Source organism: Corvus brachyrhynchos, unplaced genomic scaffold (assembly GCF_000691975.1).
Source record: "Corvus brachyrhynchos isolate BGI_N302 unplaced genomic scaffold, ASM69197v1 scaffold126, whole genome shotgun sequence".
NCBI classification, from domain to species: domain Eukaryota; kingdom Metazoa; phylum Chordata; class Aves; order Passeriformes; family Corvidae; genus Corvus; species Corvus brachyrhynchos.
In genome coordinates, this window is record NW_008239283.1 from 4127398 (window position 1) to 4153954 (window position 26557).

Below are 26557 nucleotides of genomic sequence, written 5' to 3' on the forward strand. Positions count from 1 at the left end.
AGATTTTAATTTGTTGGAAAACCTCTCATGGTAAATACAAACTTTTGCTCTGCATTTCTTCATCTGATTAGCTGCTTAAAATTTTACTGAAATTCTAGGGAAAATAAAAGAACTTTGTTCAAAAATTTGTATATTTACCTGGAATTTCAGTGAAAATAGTATTGTCTGGAAGGTTTCTGTTTGTTCATAAGTTGAAAATTCATCTGTGATGTATCATGGATAGCATACTAAGAAAGAGTCCTTACAGTCAATGAGGAAAAGTGAGAATTTAGCCAGTGCCTTTGTGAACTGGTTTTAAATGCTTACCATGGCTAAAATGTGTTTATTTTCTCTAAATTTAAAGACTTCTGGGAAGAATTGAACTGGAATAAACTTAAACCATACATAGCATTTTTCTTTCTTATTTAAGAACTATATTTAAGCTACAGGACAATTGTAATACTTCTAGAAATATAGATGCTCTTCTAGAATATATGACAGAGTTAACCAAATCCTCTCTTCATCTGCATCCATGTTGCACTTCTCTCAGCCAGTTTATGTGGAGCAGAGGTTGGACTGCAGTGTGATTCCAGGTATTTAAAACTGGGTTGTGTCTGTCTGTCTGCTGCTCTGAGGATACTTAATTGTTTTTATTTTTTTTTAACAGCAGCACTGATTTGTTTTAATGCTCTTGATTTCTAAAATACCCCAACTTGCTCACAGTCAAGTTTGAAATAGGAGCATAAAAATAAATAAAAATAAGCAAAAATAAATTAAAAAATACCCTGAGTCTGGAGCTTTGGCTCTTGGACTTTTATGATATATTTCTTTTATTCTAAATTTGTCAAACTTCAAGTTGAGCATCTTTTTAAAATTAAACCAGTAGGCTTCTTTACAGGAATGGAGGCAAATCATCCTGTTGGGGCAGAGGATGCAGTTCTCACTGGTTATGTTCTTTTAAGTGTGCTGTGCTTCTAAATTAGCAGTATTTTTTTTTTCTTACAGGCACCAATACACAGCCAATAGCACAGCCAATGATATTCATACATTCATTGTTGGTTGTGCTGCAGTTAGCCTGAATCCTTGCATATAAATTCTATGTTAATACATCTGAGCTTTTGTACAATATCTCTCTTTAATTATCTTTTTGAAAGGATCTCTTCATCTTTCTAATGTGACCACAGGACAGGAACTTACCAGAACCTGAGAATAATGGCAGTGTTTCATCTCTTTGATTAACAATTCAAAACCTTCAATGACTGGTAAAAATGTTTAATCTGTGTCCAAGTTGTTACAGGTTTGAGGACACATTTATAAAACATGAGTTCGTTGAATCCCTATGAAGCTTCCAGAAACCCCTTTAGGTCAGATAAGGGTTTTCACCTCAGTGTACTGGCTTAGTCTGTTAATTTTGTTTTAAACCAACTGGTCAGACTCCCAAGAACAGTTTTTTTCTTTTGTGCTGAGTATGACCTCAATGCTTCTCTTGCCTCCAGTCAGTAAAACAAAAAAATGGGAGAAATTTTGTGTTTGGAGAGTCTCTCAGGTCATTAAATCTAGATAACCCTTGTCTGGATACAGCAAGTTACAAATCTTGGCCAGAGGGCTTTAGAAACAGCTGTTGGATGTGTCTGATATCTCCCAACATTTGTGGTAATTTGTGGCTTTTTTAGCCAAGGCATCACTCCTTCCTTATCCCTGTTCAGGGTCAAACTGCTTCCTTTGGTTTTGGAATCTGGTTCCAGGCTCGAAATTACAAAGCTTGTGGATTGTAGGCATAAGCTGCAAAAAACTCCCTGGTAAATGTGCAGTTACAGGCATTTGCAACATTCTAGGCCATTTCAGTTGTTATATTTGGAGTTGGGGCATCAATAATACATAGTTTCATTAAAAGACAATGTGCTTTAATGTCATTGCAGTGAGTTATTTTGGGTGGTTCAAGTGACCCCATTTGAAATACAACAGATGAAACTATGCACCTGTATATTCAGTTGCAGAGAGTTTGCACCACATATCTAGCTGTTTTTTTATAGACCTAAAAGTTTCATTATATCTATTCTTAAATGCCAACATATGCATTTAGCATCCCAATAAAGCTCAACTGGAGCTGTAACATATGGGCCCTCTTTTAGTTCTGGCCCCCTGGAAAGCCAATACTAAATAAAAAGATCAAGTCCTCCTTTTCTCTGATATTTGTGTTCTTTTTTTCTTGAGATGATCTTGTTTGAAAACAGAAGGTTGGCACCTGAGAGAGGAAGCACGGGAGTGTGTGAAGCAGTGGGATGCCAGACAGGAGGGATCCTGCTCTCTCCTGTGCTTTACAGAGCACTTGCACAAGCTGGAATATTGCTGGAATATTGCTCCTGCATGGGCTCTGAGCAGCCCTGGAAATTGCTGCTAACTCTGCCTGATGGGAGCTGCCTTTCCCTAAATAAATGGTTTCTGGTGTTCATCTCTAGCTACACTGGGAAAGACTGCCATACAAAATTGACAGCTCTGGTATAGTTGGCTGACCATTTATTAGTGCTCTACTCACTGAAGGGTTGCAGGGAAAGCTTGTTGTATACAGAAGATATTGCAGCAGCTGTTAAAAGATATCCCAGGATTCTTTTTTCATTTCCTGAAATCAGGAACAGATTTACAGTCAGTGTCTGTGTGTCTCTATCGTTCAGGGGCTTTATACCAGGCTTCTTTATATCGCTGGTGTGCTCAGTTTGCTGTGTACTACAGAGAAGCTGGGTCACTGTGTTCTCCACAAGGGTAAAGTTTTCATCATTTGAAAAGTTATACCTTGTTTTCTGCAGTAGGATTATTTCATAGTTCAGGATTGGGTAGTCCTGTGAGTTTGCCCAGGCTGGCCCATTTGTGGGACATGCCAGTGGAGGCCTGGCTGCTCTTCTGGTGGCAAAAGGGAAGGTGAAAGCAAATCAAACAGAAGTGAATCTGCAGCCTAGGTAAGCTTTAGGTCTGGACTGCTTTGCTGCTCTTTGATCTTCGCTACTATTGGTGAGCACCGTGGTATAATGAATAATCAGTTTCAAATGGAAACAAAAAACATGTAAGCAAAGGGAATTGACATTTCTGTCCAAAACCCACAAAAATAGGTTTTTAAAAATTCTAAAATTGAAATATTGAAAAATGAACTACTTAATCTAGAAAATTCTGAAATCAGCAATAACAACAACAGCAACAATAATAATAATAAGTAATTAAAAAAATTCTGCTAACATGAACTGGAAAGAAATGTTTGGATTAAACTCAAAGGAAAACCTTTGCACAAAATCCTGAAACTTCCTTCTTCTAAAATAGTAATTGAGGAATACATTCAACTTATATATGCTGTAGTATTTCACTGAAGTAAATGAAGTTATGAAAGTTTGCAGCTGCTAAAGATTTGACCACTGCCAAGAAACAAGCAAAATAATTAACTGCATAATAGACAAGGAAAGACAATTATTCCTGGAAAACTTTACTACTACCAACAGCAAAATTTGTTGTCTTACTGAATCTCCAAATATTTTTGAGTTACCTTGAGGATTTTTGGTGGTTTCTTGGCATGACGATGATGCCCCAGGCAGTGGCAGAGCTGAAGACTTGATACCTGTCTCTAGAGCCTCGTTCACTCAGTTCCCAGAACGGAACTTCCCCAAGGATTGAAGTCTCCTAGGACTCTCCTGCAGTTCATTATGCAAAGTGTTGCTGTGACACCTTTCAGGCAGATGGAAAAATGAACCCTCTTAGGGACTTCTTTACAATTGGTCATAAATTCTAATGAGATGAAGATCCAGGTTTGACGTACATTAAATTTAGGCTTCACTTGGTAGATACATACATAAGAGTGTAATGGTGCTGAGCAGAAATACGGGTCTTTACCATGTTGATGCAATTATAAACTGAGAAAATGAGCCAAAGATTTTATATAGATAATGTTGGTACAAGTTTGCCAATTACTTTGGGATAGAAATATGGATCTAGGAAGATGACACTGATGGATAACTCTGGATCTACCCATGTAGATAAGATATCCGACAGACTTGTGTCTGAGATAATGAATGTGTTGCAGCCATTTGCAGCTGATTGCAGAAATTTAATGAATGTGCATAAAAATCCTTAAATTTTGTTCAACTAGAATTTTGGGGAAGGGAGAAAGCACCTGAGGAAAGGCATGGGTACCTGTTCATCTGGGTCAGTAGTATTTTTAACAAGTATTAACATTATCAGACATGTCTGTTCTTTGCCTTCAGTTGTTGTGAGGGATTTTTAGAAAATACTGCTTATTTGTTTTTCTCTGCTTGGAATGGATTTATTTTGAAATATTTATTGTAACATTAGTTTTAGATGTTTTATCAACACTAGGCAATGAAAACAGACTGTATTTCAGTCTCACTTCTGATTCAGCAGAACTTCCAGTTCCTCTTGCTCGTGACTGTACAACTTGCGAGATCTGCATGGTGATATATAGAGACATAAACCCACCACTTCCAGCAGTGTTCAAATTGCCTGTCTGATTTCTGCCAAGTGCAGGTCATATGCTTTTGAAGCCTTGCTATTTTATGTGCTGACTTCCAAGAGTGTCTTTCAGAAAGACTAATTTCAAAGCAAACAGGATGGAGTGATTGTCCCATCTAGAGGAGCTGCCTAAAAATAACTTTTCCCTTTCTGAGTAGGTAAGAGGAGACTTCTATTACAGGTAGAGGAGCAGTTTTATGTGCCATCTCTCATTTGTAGTCAGATTCATCCCAAAAATTTTTTGTTTGAGAGACCTGGAGTCAGAGTTAATTTTCTGTCCTACTTCTTGTCTCCTACCTTTGTGCAAAAAGGTGCCAGGGTGCTCTCCCAGCTCACGGGAGGAAACAAGAGGTCCAGGGTAACTGCAGGGTCCTCAGCCTGGAGCAAATTTGAGCTGGATTAAACCTGCTGGTGCAGACTAGATGTCTGGAAAGTTAAATTGGAATGATTTTGTGGAGTTAGGGCCCTAGTTACATGATTTTTTTCTGGGGCACATGAGAAGAATAAACCCCTCATTTTGTTGAAGGTAGAATGTGTGGGAAATAGGCTATTTTTAAAATTTGGAATCACTTTGAAACTGGTGGAGGAATTCCAGCAAAACCTGACCTATAGCCTGGCAGACTTTACAAATTGATATTGCTGTGCAGGTGGAGACAGTGGCAGATTTGTTGCTTACTGTGCTGGCTCTATTTTTAGCTTCTGATTGCTTGCAGGTTCTGTTTACAAATGTCAGGAAAATGCATTAGGATTATATGCTTTATTGTAGAGGTAATAAAATGTTGACCAATTTAGCCAATAAAACAGCTAAAAGCAGGCTCCCACTGTCATGGCAGTGTGGCCTCACAGAGGTTTTAAGCTGCCTGCTCTGTTCTTTCCTCATTACTTGTTTCCCACCACTGTTCTGGCTCAATATGGAGATTAGGAATCTCTGGGGGGTTTTATTCCCATCTGGGAGTAGCTGAAAATGCACTTTGAGAAGAGGGAAGGTGAGGGATTAGCAAAAGCTCAGTGGCCCATCCATGCAGTGCCCTACTTCGCTCCTGGAGCCCAGCAATGATCCTGGAGGCAAAAGTACCGCTGATTATTCCTTTGCCCAGGGCTCTCAAATGCTTGGCTGCTAAGAAATACTTCCCTAAGAGTCCTTTCAGCTTCAGTGTCTGGAGGGGGAGCCAGCTGTTTTTAGTGGATGTGGTTGCTCTATTGTAACCTGCATTTGCTGATACCTTGTAATCCAATATTACAGCTGCTTTCACTGCCACAGAGCCTGGATCCATGGACAAACTGTTTAAGCTGGGATGACTTACTGGGGAGCTTTAGGACTGTACTTGCCAGCTAGAAGTATTAATGTGCTTAAGTCAGGGCTGAAGGTGCTTTAACATTGTTATTTGACTCAGAAAGAAAAAGAAAAGGAAATGGGGTGTTTATTCCATTAGAAAACCAGTATGCCAATAAGTAATAAAAAAATACATCTTTGCAGTGCGTAAAAGGTCTTTATTACCTTTATTATAGCCTTCTACCACTACAAGTTAGTGTTGTAGGGTGCCAGTCCTAGTCATATTCACTAATTAGCAAAAAGGTTTGAGCAGACGTACGACACTGTTAGTTAATACTTGTTTTTCATTACTGTTTTAGATAGCTCAGGACAGACAGATTGTGTGTTACTGCTGTGATAGAATACATAAAATAAAAATAGTTCTCATGCTAAATTCCCTGTGCTTTAAATACATCAAATATGTCCCCTCAAGCCTCCTTAAGGTGTGGCTATCTGTATGCAGTTCATCACCCAGAGAAATTACATATTCATTTTTAAAGGAACCATACGGTTAGTTTGTTTTAAGTCTGGATCTGAGTTGGGAAAGAGACTGGCAATTTAGTAAAAACTGAGGAGATAATTCCACTAGAGAGGTAAGCTAGAAATAGAAGTAGGAGTAAAAGTGTTGCTTTGAGCTGCATCATATGAAAGCAGCAATGACAGGAACATTGCAAGTTTGTGTGTACCTGTGAATGCCCATATTTTTTTTTTTGCAGCTTCTGCAGATTTTGAAATTATATGCCTCTAAGGAGGCAGACAATGTAAATTTGATAGGCAATATATTATTATGCAGTGAAGTGTTGAAATTTGCAGATCACTGGCAAGTCTGACCAAGAAATACAGCTTCTTTTTTTATCTAGGGAATGGAGTGTGGGAAATGATAGTTTAAAAATGACAGGAAGATATAAATCTACACTGTTTCAATACTCTTCAACTTTGAGAAATTTGGAGTCTGGAGAGGAACCTTGATGACTTTTCTTTGTGTTTTGGCTAACTGTAATGATAAAATCCAAGTATTTGTGACATCTGGCTTGCTCGTGACCACACCTAGGTGTTAGATCCCTAACAAAAGGGTTATTTTTTCCAAGAATTTAGTTCTTGTTTATCCAGATAAGTGCCACAGACCTGCAGCTTGCTGTTACTGAAAAGAACAGTCAAATCATAGTGTCTGTTCTGCCAGTTGCTCTAAGGAACACTGAGAATTAGATATTGTGTTCATCAGCCTAAGATTGTCAAAGTCATTGATGAGTCTGTTTTGTTTGGCTTATTTAGGGGTTTTTTTGTGCAAAAATGTGTCCTTCTTATTAAGTTAGCTGATATCAGTTTTTGATGAGTCTGTTTTGTTTGGTTTATTTGGTTTTTTTCCTGCAAAACTGTGTCCTTCTTATTAAGTTAGCTGATATCAGTTCATAAAAGAGTAGTCAAATCAATCTCTTAGGCTTTATTTCAAACCCTCTTAATACTGGAGCTAGAGTTCTGTGGGTTTATTCAGGGAGCACAGGTGGTCCTTCAGATGGTCCTTCTACAAAACACAGCAAGAAGGGTGAAGCTGCTCAGTGCCTGAGAGCTTGGCTGGGGTTGCTGTCAGCCTGGGAGCTGCAGTTTGATGAAGTCCCATCTCCAGGGGACCCCTCCTCCATGGCTGCCTGCTTCTTCCCTGGTATTCCTCTGGGCTACTGAAGTATTTGTTCTGGCACAGGCTTTCCTAGAATTGGAAACTGAGGTGATGAAATTAGGATGTGAGGAGTAAAATTATAAAATTGGTGTTTTTTTCTAGGTATTAACTCATTTTTAGTCTTGTTTAGCTTTTAGAAGGTACTATGAGGTAAAAACCAGAGCTGGTCAAAAATATCAGTTTCCTACTGATATTTTTCCATTGGGAGCCACAGAAATTATGGGATCTGAAGAATTTCTTGGGGCTGTATGAGTTACCCTTGGGCTTTTTGTCAAAAAGATGGCACTCAGGAAGTCTCAATGGGCTTGTGTAATTTTCTGTCATCCAGATCAGGTGGCCTGAAACTCCTGGCTGGAGCCAGGAGCACTTTGAGATGTGTCAAGTTTTCTGAGAGTTTGATACTGTGATTTCAAAATGTTTTTGCTCAAATCTGCATCTAAAACACAGCTTGTTTCATAAACAGACTTTGTGAATGCTACTTGATCTCCCCCATTAGAGTTTTGGAAGAAATCTCTGGAGTGGCCTAACCATATCCTGCAGCACAAGGTCTTTATGTAGACATTTTTTAAGTGTCTACATTTTTGGTCAGGTTGTTCTAGTGGGAATTGGGTGAAGGTAAATCCATGTGTTAAAACTGGTTTTGTAGCTCTTGAACAAGAGAAGAAGAAAAAAATGCAAAGAAAATAAAAAGTGATTCTAAATAATATTTTCTTTCCTTCAGCTGTCTCCGTAATGAGATACAGTGCATCATCCTTTGGATTTGCTGTAAGTAGAGATACAATTGAAATATTCTCTACCATTTTTTTCTTTTCCATGGGATTTTTCTGAGCATGAAATACTGTGTTTTTTCTTATGGTAAATTCATGGAAAGTTGTGCGAAGTCAATAATGGATTAGAAAAAATATTGTTAAAGTCAAGCATTGGAAAGGATGGCAAAGATACTATAATTATACTTTTTCAATTTCTGCCTGTTAAGTCCTACCCTGGAGTTAATATCCATGCTTATACCTCATTGTTGATAGATATTACCCACCAGATACTGTTTTCTTATACAAAATCTCTCAATTAAAAATCAGTTTTGTTGTTGAACTTGGGCTAAATTCTGAAATTCCTTTCTGAACTTTGTGGGACTCTCTTCCCGTTGAAGTAGATGGTAAAGCTGCTATTGACTTTGGAATGACAGCTTTCCTCTTTAGTCCTTGCCATGACTTTCTGGATCAGTGGCAGAGCAAAAAATTCCTAACAACAAGCAGTGACTCATATCAAATAATTTATCTTTAGCTTTCAAGTTTGAAGGTTAGATTGACTCTGTAGGAAGTTTGACACAAGAGTGGAAGTTCTTACAGTGGGACAAGCCTGGTGTTCAGTGTTCCTGACACCACGTCTGCATTAATTGGGAATACAAACATGGCAATTTTGCTGATGATACAAAACAATACATTCATATAGGATGAAATCTGGATGGGATTTTGGAGAAAAAGTTAATATTTTCTTGGTTGGAAACAAAAGCTATTGCAGGAAATTAGTGACTGCAGGAAAAAGGAATGCTTGACAGGCATTTTTCTACACTTACTTCTTTACAGTCTTTGCATTAGAATCATATTAGTATTGTAACTCTTGGAGTGCTACACTGGCAGATTGTGATGTTTGTTTTTTCTTAACTTCTTCGCAGGTGATAGATTAAAAATTCAAAATTTTTTAATCCCTTGATTGACTTTCTGAGCTCTGAAGTGTATCATTGTGCAATAAACCACGGCAAAAAAGTGAAGATCAATTCAATAAACGTAAAGCCTTCTTTCATTAAAGTGATTTATTTGGAGCTGCTCTGTGCCTGTGCAGCAGGATGGTAAATGCATTGCTCTTAGTGCAGGGCACACTTAATGGCCCACACAACAATTGACTCTGTATCTCTTTCAGTTTGATGCCACCCTGGATGTTTTGTCATCAGCGATAGTTTTGTGGCGTTACAGCAACGCAGCCGCTGTGCACTCTGCACACAGGGAGTACATGTGAGTACACCTAATTACTTCTGCCTGTGGTAGGGGCCTGCAGAGCTTTGGTTGTCAAGCTGTGAGGCTACAGATTCCAGAGCTTTGACAAAAACCATTTTGTTGTGTCAGCAAGTATTCTTTCCTTCTGCCAGCTTACTGTTTGCTCCCAAACACGCAACCTCTCCTTAGGCAAACCTCCCTGTGATTGTGACTTTCAGTTTCTTTTTAGCCAACATAGCAATGGTTAGGCCTTTGCAATTTGTTTTCCCTTGCAGCACCTGTATCAAATGAAGTGCATTTGCAACCTGGAACAGATTTGTAAATCTTTCATTTTGCATCTTACTGCATTATTCTTACCAGAGTATGTTTTTTGAAATTAATGCTGGTATTATATTTGTACTTCCCTTAGCAAGTTTGAACATGAATACATTTTACTTTTTTTTATAAGTAAGAGTATAGTAGTGCTTGCATGCCTTCTTTGTGCTTACTTTGCAAGCAATTTCTTTTTTCATATTTAATGCTTGCTGTATATATCCTATGGGAAAAAAAAAGTTTTTTCATATGCAGTGTAGTATTGATCACAGTGGGAATTGTGTTCTGCATCATTGTGCAGCATTTCTATGGGTGATTCATGTGGTAGCTGAGAAGATCAGGAGGACATTGACTCAAGAATTTTTCCAACTAGCGCATAAAGAAGATTTTAACCTCCTACACAAATTTTGGGTGCATCTAGGTGGAGATGTACAGTACATTTGCCTGTTTTCAGTTCTTCTCTGTACTGCTGGCCACTGCTGGCAGCATCCCGTCTGGCTGGAAAATAGTTCAACTGTCCCCTGGAATGGGCTGCAATTTTACAATAAAGGGGGATAAGGTAGGTTTTGTTCTGAAACACCTCTGATGATGTCCCTTTAATAAAGAGCAGCTTGATGAAACTGAATATTGCATAACTGGTAGGATAAAAAAAAAAAACACAGAAAACCAACAAAAAAGTTGTGACAAAAAGCCACACTGGAGGGTCTCAATCTTGTCTTCACAATCTATTTCTAAAAGCTAAGAAAAAGTAAGCAGTATTTTTACATGCATTAACTCAGGCTCATGCAACAGCTTGCCAGGGCTGTGAGTTCCTTTCTGGCAGGGGTCCATACAGAACAGTTTGGAATAAAAGGCCATAAAAGACTGATGTGGCATTGATTCATAAAAATGAATTCAGAAATATGTGATTAAAATTAGTCTTCATGCACAGATTTGGAGATTTTAACAGACATTTCTTTAGTATCTTGCTTTTGTGGGTGTCCACAGAGATTCCTGTCAACATTCAATTAACATATTCTTGAAATCTCCTTCTGTTGGGCTTTTTCAAGTGAACCCTGTAAAGTATTTAAAAGAGAAAATAAATCCCAATACAAAAGAAGAATAAACATATCCCTGTGGCTAAGCCAGTAAAGTGAAAAGAGTAAACATATTTTCCTGGTTTTTATGCTCATTTTTAGTTTGCTTTCATATAATCCCTCTGCTTTACATAAGGCTAAATTAAGTCAGTGAATTACTTGCCATGCCCATTAGTTGAAGAAAGCTAAGGTTACACGATGAGTTCAGTATCAAGTGAAAGAATGTTCCCATATGCTGGGAATATGAATCACCAGATAGTCAGCCTGGTTATCCCTCTGTTTCCAGAGCTGACAGGAGAATCACCCCAGTACTGACAGCAAAGAGATGGTGAAATGGTTGTGCTGCTTAAGGCAATTCCTACTGTGTCAGATTTTTGAGGGAGGCACATTTCTAATTTCCTGTTGTGTTTAATCAATCTCTTGCTTGAAAGACTGCATGTAATTATTTTTCCTCCTCAACGCTGGGGAAATGTTGCAATGACGCCTGCTGGCTGCTTGCTCAGCTTATGAATAATCTTTGTATCATATCTGCTTATAGCTACACCTGGTCTGTCACAATCCCTCTTTTCCGTGTGCCTCCTCCCTCAGACTCCTGGACAGTCTGGTGCAGATTTGTGTGGGTGCTTAGGTTGTGCTGTGTGTTATTCCTGTTTCAGTGTGCTTGGCCGTATTCTGCCTCAGTGCAGGGGCCTATTTACCAGAATAAGGTGTGCCAGAGTGGCTTCAGTTTAGTTCTTTATTTATAGGTCTGTCTTTTATTGATTTAAATATTACATTTGTCTGTGTATCCTAACATACCTGAGAAAATCCTTAGCTCCTTGGCAAAAGCCAAGTGGAATTGCCAATTAATTATGTTTTGCAAATTTATAAAACTTCCTGTTTCATAAACTTGCCAGCAAGAATTTGGTCCAAAGTCTATTAAAATCAGTGTAAAGCCTCTCATGGAAAGGCAGCATTAGATTCAGTCCTAACTCTTGGACATCATTGAGAGAGAACCTAAAGATAGACTGAAAAACACACCTCCAGGAAAAGGCACAGAGAATACAGCCTGACTCATGATGTGCTATGAATTAAATACTGAGAATAAAATGCTAAGATGTAAAAGAAATGCGTAGTCTTACTTCAGATGTAGCCATATGGCAGTTGGAGCTGCAGCATTTTATGGGCTGGCACTCCTAAGAGTACAGAAGTGCTTGCTGTGCCAAGTTCTGCTAAGAGGAACCAATGCATCTCCATTTGACTTCAGGGGAATTGGAGTGCTGAAACCATCATGCAAATGTGTCCTGCTGAGTTTAACTCCGTTCAGTGCCTTTCATTTTTATTAGATCGTTTGATTTCTCTTGTTTACTGGGGTGAGATGAGAAGGTACTTTTTCAGTGTTCATCCCTTCAGTACATTCCTTCCCTCCAGGGTGTCATCCACAACACACAGCTCAGAAGAGGCTGAACCCCTGGCAGTGGCACCAGTCCTGTAACCATTTGTTTATTCTCCAGATTCAGCCATTTCAAATCTCTTTGCTTTGACTGGGAGGATTGATGAAAAAACTGCTTGTGCTCCAGAGTCCTTTACTGTCACTTCTAGGGCTCTGTCACCCTTCCTGATGCTGCTCAGACTGCTCCTGGCTGTATCATTGGTGCCCACACGAAATAAAAGTTGTGGCTAAACCATTCACCAAGATCAGGAATTAAACTACTGCAAGATTGTGGGCCCTGAGATACTGCTTAACTCTGGCTCATTAATGAAAGAGTATGTGGGAGTGGGATGAATATTTGATGTTTTTTAGAAGAGTCCTTGAAAGAATTGTAAGTCTCGAGGCAATGCAAGAATTGGGAAGGACTACAGATATGCGGGAAGAGAGTCAGAGTACATGCATAGTTCATGAGTACTTGATTTCCTCAGTGTGATCTCCTAGGTTGTAAATTAACATGCAGGAAATGTAGAGGTGCTGAACAAGTCATCAAAAAAGCAATGATCAAGGAACTAAGGAAATACAAGAGTGCTGAAATAACTGGAGCAATAATTTTGAATCTCCACTAAAGATGAAAAAACTGAAATAAAATTTTTGCAATACCTTATTTTTTCTTCCTAAGAGGAAAAACTGAGAGGAAGAAATGTACTCTGATGCAGCTGATAAACCTGAGATGGTTAAATATAGCAGGCCCACTGCCTGTGTGCTTTGGGCCAGGTGCAGCTTGGTGGTGAGAGTTTTGTGCAGTGCTGTACTGCAGAAAGGCTGGAGGTGGCAGACACCCCTGCAGGTCATCAGTCCAACCCCCTGCTCAAAGCACAGGCCATTAGAGCAGATTGGCAGGGCTGAACCCAATCTTCTGTTTTGTGATTTGAACATTCACTGAGGCAAAAAGATGCAAAAAGAAATGTCAGTGATCCCCCTGGCTCCTCTCCATAACCAGTTTACAAATATCTTGAATATTCTGTCCTTTTGTAAATCTTTAGCAGCTTAGTAGCTTGTTGGGTTGGGGAAGCATATCTAAATCTGTTGAAGGAAGAAATTTATTGAAACTGGTTTGGCAACAGTGGTGGTTCACATGCTTAAATAAACTCAGTAAATAGCTGTAGTAGTAATTTCCTAATAGAAGACTGGAAAAATATCTCATGAGACACTGAACTTGTCACTGACTATACAGCCAAGGGGCAGCTCTTAGCTTCTGTTAAATTCAGGAATGAAGGACTTGGGTTGGAGTGCAAGAGCTCTGTCTGAGGAGAAAGTGAGAAATACCACCCAAAAAGGAAGGATCGGAAAAACAGAATAACAAACTGCATGTACACAGCCTGTGGGAAAGCTTTAGAAAAACAGAGCTTTTTCAGTACAGTTGGTTGGAAAGATCTTGCTTTTCTGTACAATGAAGTACAGGACTGAGTAATTGCCTATGCCTGTGCGATCCATGACTTCTGGGATTTTTTGGCTACTGGGTTCTTTATTGCCAAAATTAACTCTGTACACCATATTTAAAACAGTGATTCTTGACAGTTGCAGCTGGTGTTTGTTATATATTATTTTGTTGATGGTATCAAGTTAAATTCTGTGTTTCCCAGGAACCAGTCTGTCAACATCTTTCTTAACCCAGTGCCAGAGTAAGTAGGAAACCTGACTCATAATGAACATCCTGGATTATGACAAGAGCAGAAACCACACATTTCTTACATTTCTTTCACTGTTTTGATGTTGTGGTTTTGTTTGTTTGTTTGTTTGTGTTTTTTAATTACCTATTTCAGACTCTGGCTATTCATTCCTTAATTATGTAATAAGAAAATTAAATTGTATCATCGACTAATCATTTTAAAATTTTGTGGTGCTCTATGTTGCCATGACATAATACAGAATGGATGCAGATATGTCCTTTTTTTCATATATTGGTGAAACTGTTGTCTGAAACATGGGCAGTAATATTAAAATTTCAGGAATTTGATAGAGTCTACAATGTGGCAGACATGGGTGCAGATATTTGTCATGCCTTCACCTGTTTCTGAGAAATCTTTTTGCCAGAAGAAAAGAGTCATTTTGCATTTAGACGTTACCTAAATGCTTTGCTACATGCCTGTAACTTGACTTTCATATCTGCACCTCAGCTGTGGCCGTGGATTTGGTACCTTCAGGATGCTGAACCCATTGACCACGTGAAAAATGCTTGTCTTGGGGATTTGCTTCCTTATAGGTTCCTAAATTATGGGGAGGACGAACTGGTGTTCTCACCAGTTTTGACATTCTGAAGAACACAATTGTAAGAGCTTAATCCAAGAATTTCTAATTTAGCTTCAGCTAAATCTCTAAGAAAGATATTTAACTGGTCCTCATCAGACATGACATGAGAAATCACATTAAAAGATGGCATGTGAGACCCTAAGACAGAGTGAGCCTCTCCTTCCAAAGTAATTGTAACCCTTTTTTCTCTCTTGCTCCTGTTCAGGTGACACCACTTGGGAATATTAGCCCTGGCATTTGGTCATGGGGAGCCTTGCAGAAGTTATACTGAATATATGTGCATTACAATGAGGCATATGGGGAATATGGATTGTGACGTATCCTACTTTTGCACTCAAAGCTTGAAAGAGTTAGAAGCCACCTTTTACAACTGTCATGCTGCAAAGTTAGGTCTGGCTCTTGTCTCTTCCTCTGATTCAAAAAGAAAGCATTTTGATCTGTATGGTTTCTGAGCACATTCTCTCTTCCTTCATAGAATTAAATAAAACCACCCAAATTTTCAGTATTTCTATTGTATTTAAATTTTCATGTGGGGATTGGCTTTGCTGTACTGGTTAACCCAGCTAAATGAGCACTGTCTATTTAGGCAGTGTTGAATGAAAATAATCCTCTGGGTTCAGACCCAACATATCAGTCACATTGAAAAAAATGTGGATAATTTTATCTGTACCATACAGACGAAAGAGACTCGAAGCACAGATGGCAAAATCCACACCTACCCACAGTTCAGGGCAAACCTCTGTGGCTGGAGGCAAAGCTCTTTTGTGATGAGTGAATGGAATACCTAAGTGATCTGGAAAAATGTCAAATGCATGGAGCTGCAAACAGCTCAGAACCTACCTCTGCAGCTCACGTGTGGTTCTCATCTACCAGGAGTTCAGCCTCACACCACACTTGCATGTCTCTCCCACAGAATGCGGCACAGTGAAGGGTTTTCAAAGGGAATGCTCACCTGTGCTTGGATATCTGATTTATAGGAGGAGAAGTATTGTTTCTTCTTAGCCACGCCAAGAATTTCTAAACCATTCTTTCTTCTGAAATATTTGGCCAGAATTCTACATGCAGATACAGTGCTAGATTCAGATTTCAGAGGTGCTTCATTAGGCTGATTTAATAAACATTATAATTTCTCCATAAATTCATTATCCCATATTCAAACAAAAGTAAATCAATCACAAACTTTGCTCTTACCCAGGCAGAAATGCATGTATGCCTACAGTTATGCATGCACATATGAAAAATCATTGCACACACAAGTTATATTAAATATGAAATAGAAAATGTATATATTTATATATTCTAAAATCTGTTTCAAAAACTGTGGCATCTGTGGACTTGGCAATGATTTTACTGGAACTAGATCTGAAATCTATGAAAGCCTTTCCTTTTACTTGACTGGTAGTTGATTAAGCAGTATTTGTGTGTATTGCCTAGTATTTACACATAGGCCTATGTATGTAAAATCAGGGATATGATGTTTTCTGTGCTGGAATTTGAGGATCACCATAAAAATTAATATTACAGAAGTTCTCAAAAGGCTTTAATTTCCAGGTTCAGAGGAATGGCAGAGTCTCTGATCATCTGCTGCAAGTGGAGGAGCAGTGCTGAAGCCAGGAGGGTGGTTGTAAGGCAGGTGTACTCCAAGTGCAGCTGCACAGTCTGTGCAGACCTAGGGACTAGAAAATAGGTCACGAGAGTTTTCAAACTCCCCCAGTTGTAGAAATGTCTGCTAGCTTTTTCTGGCAGATATTCTGTACCTGGAGTATCAAATTATTTATGGAACTGTCACCCCAGTTCAGCTGCATGATATTAAAGTATGTAAATACCCTGTTCTGCAGCAGCTAGTTGAAATCCTTAGGGATAATAAAAGTTTTAGAAAACCTATAACACTTTCAGCATGAAATGGTTCTGTAGCAGAGCTGATCTGAGTCTCCGTCATAAAGAGCATTTCCCCTCCATGTCTTTTAAGAAGTTAGACCATGTGATATCACAACACACTTTTCTAACATAATAATTGAAAAATTGACTTTCAGTGGTGATTTCGACTATTACTTGAATTCTCTTTATTCTGTAACCTAGTTTGGGCTTATGTTTTTTTATGGTGAGAAAACAGGAGTAGCTGTAATGATGCGGATCTGGATCCTGGCAGTTGGGGGTGGATTATGGAACATGTGTGATGAATAGCAAGCCCACTTCGTTCCTTTTAAAGTGCGTCTTAAATTGACTCTATCCCTCCTCACCCAGCACCAGGCAGGTGTAAATACTCTGAACAGCTGTGATTCTGTACAGTTTGGTGTCCAAAACCTCTTCAGGAACTATACCTGGTAAGAAATAAGCTACACCAACAGCTAATATAGTTGCCTAATTGGACACAAGGAAGCTTTAGATTAGCAGCAGATCATGACAAATAAGCAGGGATCTCAAGCCTGAGGCTGACATTGCATCTTTTGCCTGTGTATCACCATAATATGTCACAGTGGCTAGTTCTTCTTAGAGAAAGTCTTTTAATGAGTTTAAGAGGCAGATGTTACAGTCTTCAGAGTTTTGGATGTCACCCTGATGAAAAGTGTGACTACAATGGTCTCAGCAATATTGCAGAATGGCAACAAATGTTAGTGAACAGCTGCATTGTAATTTTGATGCCTCTATTTAAAGTGAAGAGCAGCAGACCTGTGGCACAGTGTGCTGTATACCAGACAGGCCCTTCCTGCCACAGAGGTACAGTACCCAAAATAGAGATGAAGCTGTCAGCTGCCCCTGCTGTGTCTGGGCTGTGTGCAGGGGTGGTGTTCCTGTGCTGGCAGACATCTCAAGCACAGCTGCTTAGGGCTTCCCTCTGCTTCTTTACACACCCTTCTTTCATGGCAGGAGTGGTTCTTGCTCAATTCCTCCTATTCCTCACTTGTGTAACAGCAGATTAGGGTGTGTGGAAAGCAAACCGAGGCTGCTGTGGAGCTGCAAGGAGGAGAAGAGCTGTGGGTTTTGGAAGAACATGGATTGCAGTTGAGATGAAGGGAAGAGAAAGCAGAGGCCCACACCTGTAACATCCCCAGCCACCCCTTGGCACTCCAAACTGAAAACCAGAGCACTTTCAGCCTGTTCTCTGGAACATCCTCTCACTTTTTCCCTCTCCATGTCCTATGTCCACTAATCTAGTTCTGAGTCCTGTTGCATTTTCCCTACCATGCCTCTCTTCATCTCCATCAGCCAAATCCCACTGGTTTGCCACCAGAAAATCATTTGTTGGTGACCAAAAATTGAACATTTTCCTCCCATAGTCCCATCTTTTGGATTCCAACATTCAATTTTGCCTATGCTTGAGAAATCCTGTGTGGTGGCCAGTGAACATACATCACCAGAGACAGAGAGTTTTCTGTAAGACAAGTCTCTAGTACCACAAGAACCGCTTTACATTAGGGTGCCCAGAAAGGCTTCTCCCAGGATGAATTGTTCTGTTATGTTAATCTATCCCAGTTTGGATTCCCCGGTTGGCTGTCAGCCTTTACCTCTCATCGCTCCCCCAGAGCTTCTCCATTGGTCCCCATTCCCTGGTCCCGCCTTTTCCCCACCCCCAGATAAAACTGTGAGTTTTGGGATCACGTCGGTATTTGCCTCTGCACCCGTTGACAGTGTAGCAGCAATAAATGCTCCTGCCAGGATGCACCCAAATGCCCTTCTGGACTCTTTGGTATTGACTGTGACACTGAACCCACCCGTGCGTCTGTGGGGGCACACGGGACCCCAGGGAGCCGGGCAGGGACAGGGTTAATCCTGGGCTGGCTGTAACTGGCATTTTACACCTGGCTACTGTAATTAGGCTGTAAGAGCTGCCACAGCACCAGTGTTCAACAAAAGCAGGCCTAGCTTTGTTTAAACAGGCTGACAGCCTCTCATGTAGAAGAAATGTGGTGCAGGTTGTTGCAAGTTCCAAGTTATTAATGAAGGAGCAGTCACAGTACATAATTTGTATTTGGTTTTGGGAAGAAAGAATGAAAACAAGAGTATCAGCAAGATAAAGAGATAGTAAAGGGTTCCAGTCATGTGGTTAAACATAGAAGACAATTGAGAAAAATGTACAGATACAGAATTAGAAAGTGAATGAATACTTTATGCTCAAAAATATTTTTTAAACTTCAGACAGCAAAACCTCCTGGGCAATTCCATGTTTTACCATGTGACTTCCCCTGAATGATTCCATACATGATATTCACTCTGTCAGCCACTAATACTAAAATCCCTTCTAATCATAGGGAAACAGGATTTAGCACTTCTACAGTTTTTATTAAAATATTACTTTTAGAATTTTTTTTTTCTTACTTAAACTCTAGAGGTTTTATTGGTAGGTTTACTCAGAGATTAAATTTGGTATTCATCATAAAACTGATTTTCTCAGCTTTGCTGAAGAAGCTCACATTACTCCTGGTTTTAGACCTCATATTGCTCTTATTGGCCTGCAGCTCATTTTAATGTGAAGTTACAGTTCCTTGCAAAGTAATATTTTTCACCACTTCAGTGGTGAAAGCAGCCTGCAGAGATTTTAACATTTCCTTTTCTGTGGGCTATTAGGAGTCATTAGTGCTGAAAGATCTTGACAGAGCCTGCAGAGTTAAAGATTTTGTGAATAAAAATTAACAGGGTCACAGGATAATGCAGGTCGGAAGGGCCTCAGGAGGTCTCTGGCACAGGCTCTTGCTCAGAGCACAGTGAGCTGTGAGATCAGAGTAGGTTACTCAGAACTTCACCCAGTCAGGTCTTGAAAACTTCCAAGGATGGAGACTCCACAGCCTCTCTGGGTAACTGTTCCACTATTAATCCATGGTGGAAATCTCATTTCTCTTAGGAAAATATAACATGGTAAGATTCTTAGCAATCAAGGAAATGTAGATTTAAAATAGAGTAAACCAGCTCTTGTAGGGTAACCAGAGTATATGTAGAGATTAGAAGTACTGTCTTTTATTTACAGCATTGTGTCTGCCAGAGAATTGGATGAGGAGCTGAATCTTGTTTAGATGGCACCTTTGCAAATGTGAGAATAGAGTTTCTATCTCAAGAATATTAATACAAATGCTAGTGATTCACACAATGATTTTTTTCCAGTTCTTTTTGTCATGTTTATCTCTGTGGCTCAGCTGAAATGATCAAAATGTTTTCCATGAATAAGGTAAGTAATCTTGATACCAGAAAGGAAGTTTTTACAGTGAGAACAAGCAATCACTGGAACAAGCTTCCCAGAGAGGTGGCAGAGCCCTCATTGTGGGAAGTTTTCAAGATGCTGTTGGACAGGGTGCTAGAGAATCTCATCTAGGCTCCCTTTCCCATGAAATGTTAGACCAGATGTTCTTTCTGTCCCTTCCACCCTGGGCTCTTCTGTTCTGTGAGCCTCTTTACTTTGGTAAAAGTAATGAACTCCCCCTACCCCCCCTAAACAACCCATATAATCAAAAAAGGTCAACTAATCTGGGATACTGCAATGAATGAAACTAGTGGAAGAATAATGCAGTATTTGGCAAGAAAGTTAGGGTTTTTATATTGCATTTTAGTTGTATCATATGTTAACAAAATTGGGAAGTAATTAGACTGCTACTGACAAACTTGTTTTATTACATGTGGTGCCATCACATTTCAGGGATTATTTTAATGAACTTCAAGTGTGGTGGTAAAATAGTTTCCAGGATTTAACAAACTACCAAGTGCATGAGACCCTTTTCCCTCCCCACTGCCTCAAAACAACTCTGTGAGCTGCTAGGAGAAAGTTAACGCGTCTTTGCAGATTGTATTCATATGCATCACTAATTTTTTCTGAATCCTTAATTCTGTTGCACCACCTTTGCTGCACAAGAGCAGATTGACTTGAGAGGAGTAATTACCAAGGGCTTAATTGCAAACCCTCGTTGGTACTGTGTTGCTGTAAAGATTTGCCAGAAAGAGATTGGGTTGATAATTAAGAAGGGAAAGCTCTTGCATTGGCTATTTCATAGCAGTCAGTTGGTATGAGAAAAACTCTGTTTCCAGTCACCTTTGTGTATCTTATCCCAGATCTCTTTTGAGGTGGTTTATAGCAGAGCTTGTTACTCAGCATATATTTGTAATTTCATTACTATTATCTGTTTATTTTTATAACACGTTACCAAACAAGTAGTTGAAAATCTAAACCTGCAGTCTTACATCAGTGTGACTGCTGTTTACCTGGAGGAGCAGCCCCTTTATCTGAAAGGGGTCAACTCATGTGAAGGGTGTTTAATGTGGCAAAACCATGCTAAAGGTAACATTACTTTATTATGTTGGAGATTAATCACCACAGAAATCTGAGTGAGATTAATCTCTAATTCTCTGTTGGCAATATTACAGAATTTTAGTCTTATCACTACCTGTAGGAAATTATAACAAGTAATTGCAAACTATAAGATAGAATTAAGGCTATTTCCATGAATTAGGAGGCTGTTCTCCTGCAACTGCTAAAGGCAAATGAATTGGATCTTTGGACTTATTCTCCTTAGCTAATTAATTTTGTGATTAAATGAGGAAAAAAGTGGAACTTAACTAATAACAGCTTGAAAATTGACAGTTTGTGGAGATGGAATCCCCTGAATCTCAGTGCTTTTCATATCTACCTGCTTAAAAGCCGCTGACTTATGCCAAGTAACAAATTTTTGATTAAGAGAAAGAGTATCGGGTGCTTACAGTGATAGATTTCCTTCTCTGGTTTCCTCATGAGTTGTGAGAACTTGTCATCAAAATGAAGAATTATGTCTACTAGAGCTCCATACAGGGAATAGGTGATGGAAGAGGTGAGGTGGCAGCTGTGTGTTGTGTAATGCAGTTACACTGGTCTGCTTCTGATGGGCGTGAGTGCAAATATCCAGGGCTGTTGTAATACAAAATGGGTATTTATAGGGCTGTATAAATATAAATGGATTGTATGTGGGTTGTAACACTGCTTTCAAGAGAATATCTTTTGAAAGTTGTCAGGATGTAGCACTCCCGGAATCAAGCTTTAGTTTTTAGGGTTTATGCAGGTGTCTGAATTCCACTAGAAGTGAACTAGCAGTGACTGAAGCTCCAAAGCTGTATAAAGTCTTTGATGGTTTTGAGAGTCTAAATAATTTCACTCTCAATGCCTGAGGCCTCAGTACAACCAATTTAACAGTTTTTCATCTGTGGCAAAATAATACTGGAAATTTGACAATACTGATGAGATCATTTCTAATACAATGAATTACACTTTGTATTGTCTTCTGGATTTTCACATACAAATGTTGCATCAAAAACATATCAAGGAGTATCTTGGGTGGATCATGATCAGCTACCAACACCTACAGCAAACTAAAGAAGACTGGGTGGTTTCACTGTTAAATATGTAATATTAAATTCTCTTGTAGTTTTAATTACTCTTGCCATTGCTCTAAGAAAAACATCCGACTTTGGAAGTTGGAGCTGTAGTTGAGTTAAAAGTTGGTTGTTGCCTGAATATCAGAGACATGTCCTCACCTTGTCCTTTCTGAATTAGTCTATTATTCTTCAAAATGTACAGCATTCTGAAAGATTCCAGAAAGCTTATTCTTTCTGAAAACCAAATAAAGCTTTTCCATTATGTTTTAAAATGTTTTGACTAAATTTTCTCTCTTCCTCTTTCTTTTTAGAAGCAATATATTACATGGGACTGGAGGAGATTCCAGATTCATGCATTCTTCATTAAAGCATTTCTATTACCTGTGAAACCTGTAGCAATCAATTATTATTTTGTTTTATAGGTCAATTATAACTATAATGATTTAGTAGCTACTGAGTGGGAACCTCTGACACTAAATCGGGTAGAAATGGCTGTAAAATAAGGAAATGATCTTCAAAAGGTGCTGCAGGTGTGAGTCAAGGGTTAGGACAAGGCTATCAGGGCTGTCTTTAAATTCCTCTCTATGTTATCAGTCAACTCTCGCTTCTGTGTAACTCCTCTTTCACCAGTTTTTGTGGGTACTTCTGAGTTGATTTAAATCTGTTTAGAAATGGGAGTTGTCTCATCTAATTGAATCGAATGTTATTAATGAAATTGCATTTGCCAACCACCTTGGCACTAACACCCTTCGTGTGCAGTTGGAAACACTCTCTAGTTACACAGCAGTGATTGTTAGCAGATGGAAGTGAACTGGCTTGTATTAACATTTTTGTGGTCTAGTACAGTGAAAGTAGAGCATGCTTACAACAACCAATAACAACTTGTTTATTATGTACTACAGTTACTCAGATTAATTTTTGGATGTTTCTTATTTTTTTACATTTGCAGTTGAATTTTGCATGATTTGCAGTCTAGTTAGAAGTTATTTCTTTCTAGCAAATGAGATTAAAAGAAGACACTGTGCAGTGTTGTGTTCTAGCAGTTTTGCAGATAAATCAATACACTTAAGAAGACAAAAACCATGTATTTTTTTGCTTAAAGTACTATACTCATGAATTTTGCATGGCTGTGGATTCCAAAAGCCAGCATATAAAGGAGAAGCTAGGGTTGCTAAATATGACTACTGAATGCTGATTTAAACTTCAGACTGCATTTCTGTCTGCTATTAATACCCTTGACACTGTTGTTATCATCTTCTTTTTCTTCTATCTTCTTTAGTTATTTCTGGGTAAGTAGGTGGACGGGAATTCTTTTGCAACAGTAAAACTGAGCTGGAGGATGAGAGAAACAGAAGATTGCTGAAGTTGTTGCATATCTGCTGGCAAATATGCAAAGTATTTGCTGTTAGACTTGGGTGGTTGGCAAGTTTACAGAGATAACTCCAAACTCTCTGACTTCTCTGGGAACAAAATCCAGCCAATGGTCAGGGCATTCCCCTTAAGGAATGTTTGCCTGTCTTCCTCAGAAGTGTGCAGGGAATAAAATGTGTGCTAAGGGAAGGGGATGATGCATTCAACAGGCATCCAGTGGTACATATTGCCACGAGGAAATGTGATCCATAGTTTCCAGCTCACATATTTGTGGCTGTGTTGGTTTAAGCCTGTTGGGGATGATAGAAAAGCTTGTCTTTCAGAATTGCTTTCAGATTAAATGTCAGCATATCCTGGCAGGAAGTTTATGTACCTTATGTCAAGCTATCACTGGCTCAGCAAGTGGCCTTAGTCAAGTCCACCAACTTTTGTGGACCAGTTCCCAAATTATGTCATGCCTGGCTGGGGAGGAAGCAGTAGTTTCAGGTTCTGTTATGCTACTGACCACATTTACCAAACATCTCTCCTGGTTTGGTAAAGAGAATAAAGCTCCCTTGGTTATTTCTAATGATCCTAGCAAAACAAACAAACAAACAAACAGAGACAGATCTCTAGAGGACTCTGTGATAAATCATCAGGACAGAAGTGGCAGGTCTTTCTCTCTGAAACATCACAGAGAAAGGAACATCATCTGGTATTCCCTGTCTTCTCATGCATAATCCAGGTTTTAAGAATGGGAGAAGAACTGGATGTTTAATTCTGTTCTTTAATTTAAGCCTCTATCTTTAGCTCCTCAAGACTTTTTTTTATTATTAATATTGCTATCCTCTGTTACCCTGGAAGAGTTGGCAACTTCAAATATATTCTTAACATTTCTTTGTATTTTTCTCTATTTTTTCCCCAGGGCTTGTGTTATCTTGGGTGTCATATTCCTCCTGTCATCTATATGTATTGTGATCAAAGCCATCCACGATCTTGCGAAGAGGGTGCTTCCAGAAGTGGTAAGGTGATTCCTGTTCTTTTAAATGTTCTCTTTATTCCTTGCCCTGCCAGTGGGACTGAGAAATGCCAGTGTCTCCTTTCAACAGCCCCACTGAACTCTGTGAAGCTCTAGCAGGTGCATTTCCTGCCTGGATGCCCATACTGGCCCTGGTCTTTCAGCAGTACTTTTTACTTATGTGGCAGAGTCTAGTCTACTTCTGGAGTTTACTTATGGGTTTTTATAGTCTCGACCCCAAATCTCTCTCAGCATAACCACTTAAAGCTTCTACACAGGACTGTGGGAGTTCATTTAGAGGGAGGAGGCCTCTCTGGGCTTAATGACTGTACTAGAACTTTATGAGATGAATGTTTCCACAGTTTACTTCTCCAATGGCTTCAGTATTTTATTTTCAGTGTGGAAAAAAAGTATTTTTGGATTATATTTTAATGTCTTCCAGCTCTTGCCTCCAACTCCAGAGCCATGTACATGTAGCAGGGATGAACCAGGTGAGGGGAGCATGCTGGGTGAAAGAGCTGGCTTTTAGACTGACTCACCATGGAGCATCCCAAAGGGCTTTTCTTCTGCTCTCTGCGTTCTTTTGGCTGTGAAAGCAGCCCCTACCTGGCCTGTAGAGCAGCTCTCCCCAGTGGCCTTTCAGCTCTGCTCTGTCCTGTCCTGCTTGCTTCCTTTCAGTACTGGCTATTAACTTCTACTCATCATAACAAGCTGCTCACTGGGAAAACCATTTGTCAGTGGTTCCACTCCACAAGATTCTTTCCAATATGCTCAAACAAAATGAGGTTTCAGTACAGTTGTTGTGTGCACAACCTGACTTGGGGCTTTGTCTTCAGCCTTCATGAAATTTGGTCTGGTTGTGTGTTCAGCCTTTCACATCGGGGGTTCACCCTGCCGAGTGCCATTCTCAACACAGCACCACACAGAAACCAAAACTCCTTCCTTTCAACCAGGAGATGGAGGCAGAGCTGGAAAATTAAAAAGCCAGAATGGAATTCCATGTGTTACCCACTGTTAGCAGTGCAGATGACCTACTGGGTCCTGTGTTCTCATGGAAATTTGCAAGAAGCTGGGCAATTCCAGAAGCTTATTTTCAGTAGTTTATCAAAATCTGGGTGAAGATGAGTAGCACAGCCCATGAGTTAGCACGTTACTGACTCTCAGGCAGGTGCATTGTTTGACTGCAGGTGATTCATTTTCTCTTTGCATTTTGCTTGCCCTCTTTTCCAGTCTCCATAATTTACTGCCTCCTCAGCTTTGCCAGCATTACAGCACGTGTGGTTCACCAGCCTGGTTCTGTCAGAATTATCTGGGTTAGCTTAAACACTTTCAGTAGTCAGTTCTTAAACCCAACCAAAACATTTTGACAGAACTGGGTTGGGGAGTGAGCATGGGGCATGTGCCAGTGAAGCCGAAGAGGAAGGGTGAGGGGAGACCCTACTGTGATGGTCACCTAAGGGACAGCATCTTAATTTGTCTGTACCTAAACAGTGCAGACTGGCTACAGTTTGACTTCTGTTTAGTGAGAAGATGAAATACACAGTCCTGACTCAGAGAAGGAGAAGCGAAAAGGGAGTCTACAACCATAATTAAAACATTCATTTTTGGTGAATTTCTGGTAGTGTATATCAGATTAACTTGGATGTCTCAGTCTAATTCATTGTGGGCAAATGCTCTAATAATTCCATCAGTAGAAATAAAAGTTTAAAATCATGTCATCTATATCTCACTCTTTCATCATTACAGGTTCTGTCTACAGGAGAGGGCTCTCTTTCTGACATGGGGAGAAATGTCTCATATTTGGATTGTGAACATTTTTTATGATTTGCAGGCATATTGCACTTCCTCATTTTTAATGTTTTTGCAGTAGGAAAAAATATGGAATCAGACCTACAGAAAGGTATCCCTGGAGAGAAGATCGCATTACATTTTCAGTGTCCTATAAGAATGATTTGTACACATCCCTTTTGTCACAGACTGCCTTGGATTCAGTTTCATGTGCTAAATCTGTGTCAAGTAGGTAGAAGTTAAGAGTGGATACTGCTTACATTTGACACAGTATCAGGGTACTGATGGATAATCTTCTTCCTGTGACTGTTCTCACTCGTTTAGGCACTCAAGTACTACCAACAGTTTGAAGGATGTATCTGGTAAGGCGTGGGCTGTGGATGTCTGGTGGCAGGGTAAAAGCCCCATGCACACACCTAAAGGACTTTCGTACCTGGCAATTCTGCCTGGAATGTAGGTTGGAGCATGGGAGGAAAAGAGATGGTATTTTTTGGTTC

The 26557-nt window shown here is 39.5% G+C and overlaps 1 protein-coding gene across 1 annotated transcript in view; it reads left to right on the forward strand.

Moving 5' to 3' along the window:
* TMEM163 (transmembrane protein 163) overlaps positions 1–26557 on the forward strand; it is an 89401-nt gene that overhangs the window by 45733 nt on the left and 17111 nt on the right. The window contains exons 3-5 of the mRNA XM_008638270.1: positions 8197–8240; positions 9393–9484; positions 24180–24276. Coding sequence (XP_008636492.1) covers positions 8197–8240; positions 9393–9484; positions 24180–24276 — 233 coding nt within the window. The remainder of the gene's footprint in view (positions 1–8196; positions 8241–9392; positions 9485–24179; positions 24277–26557) is intronic.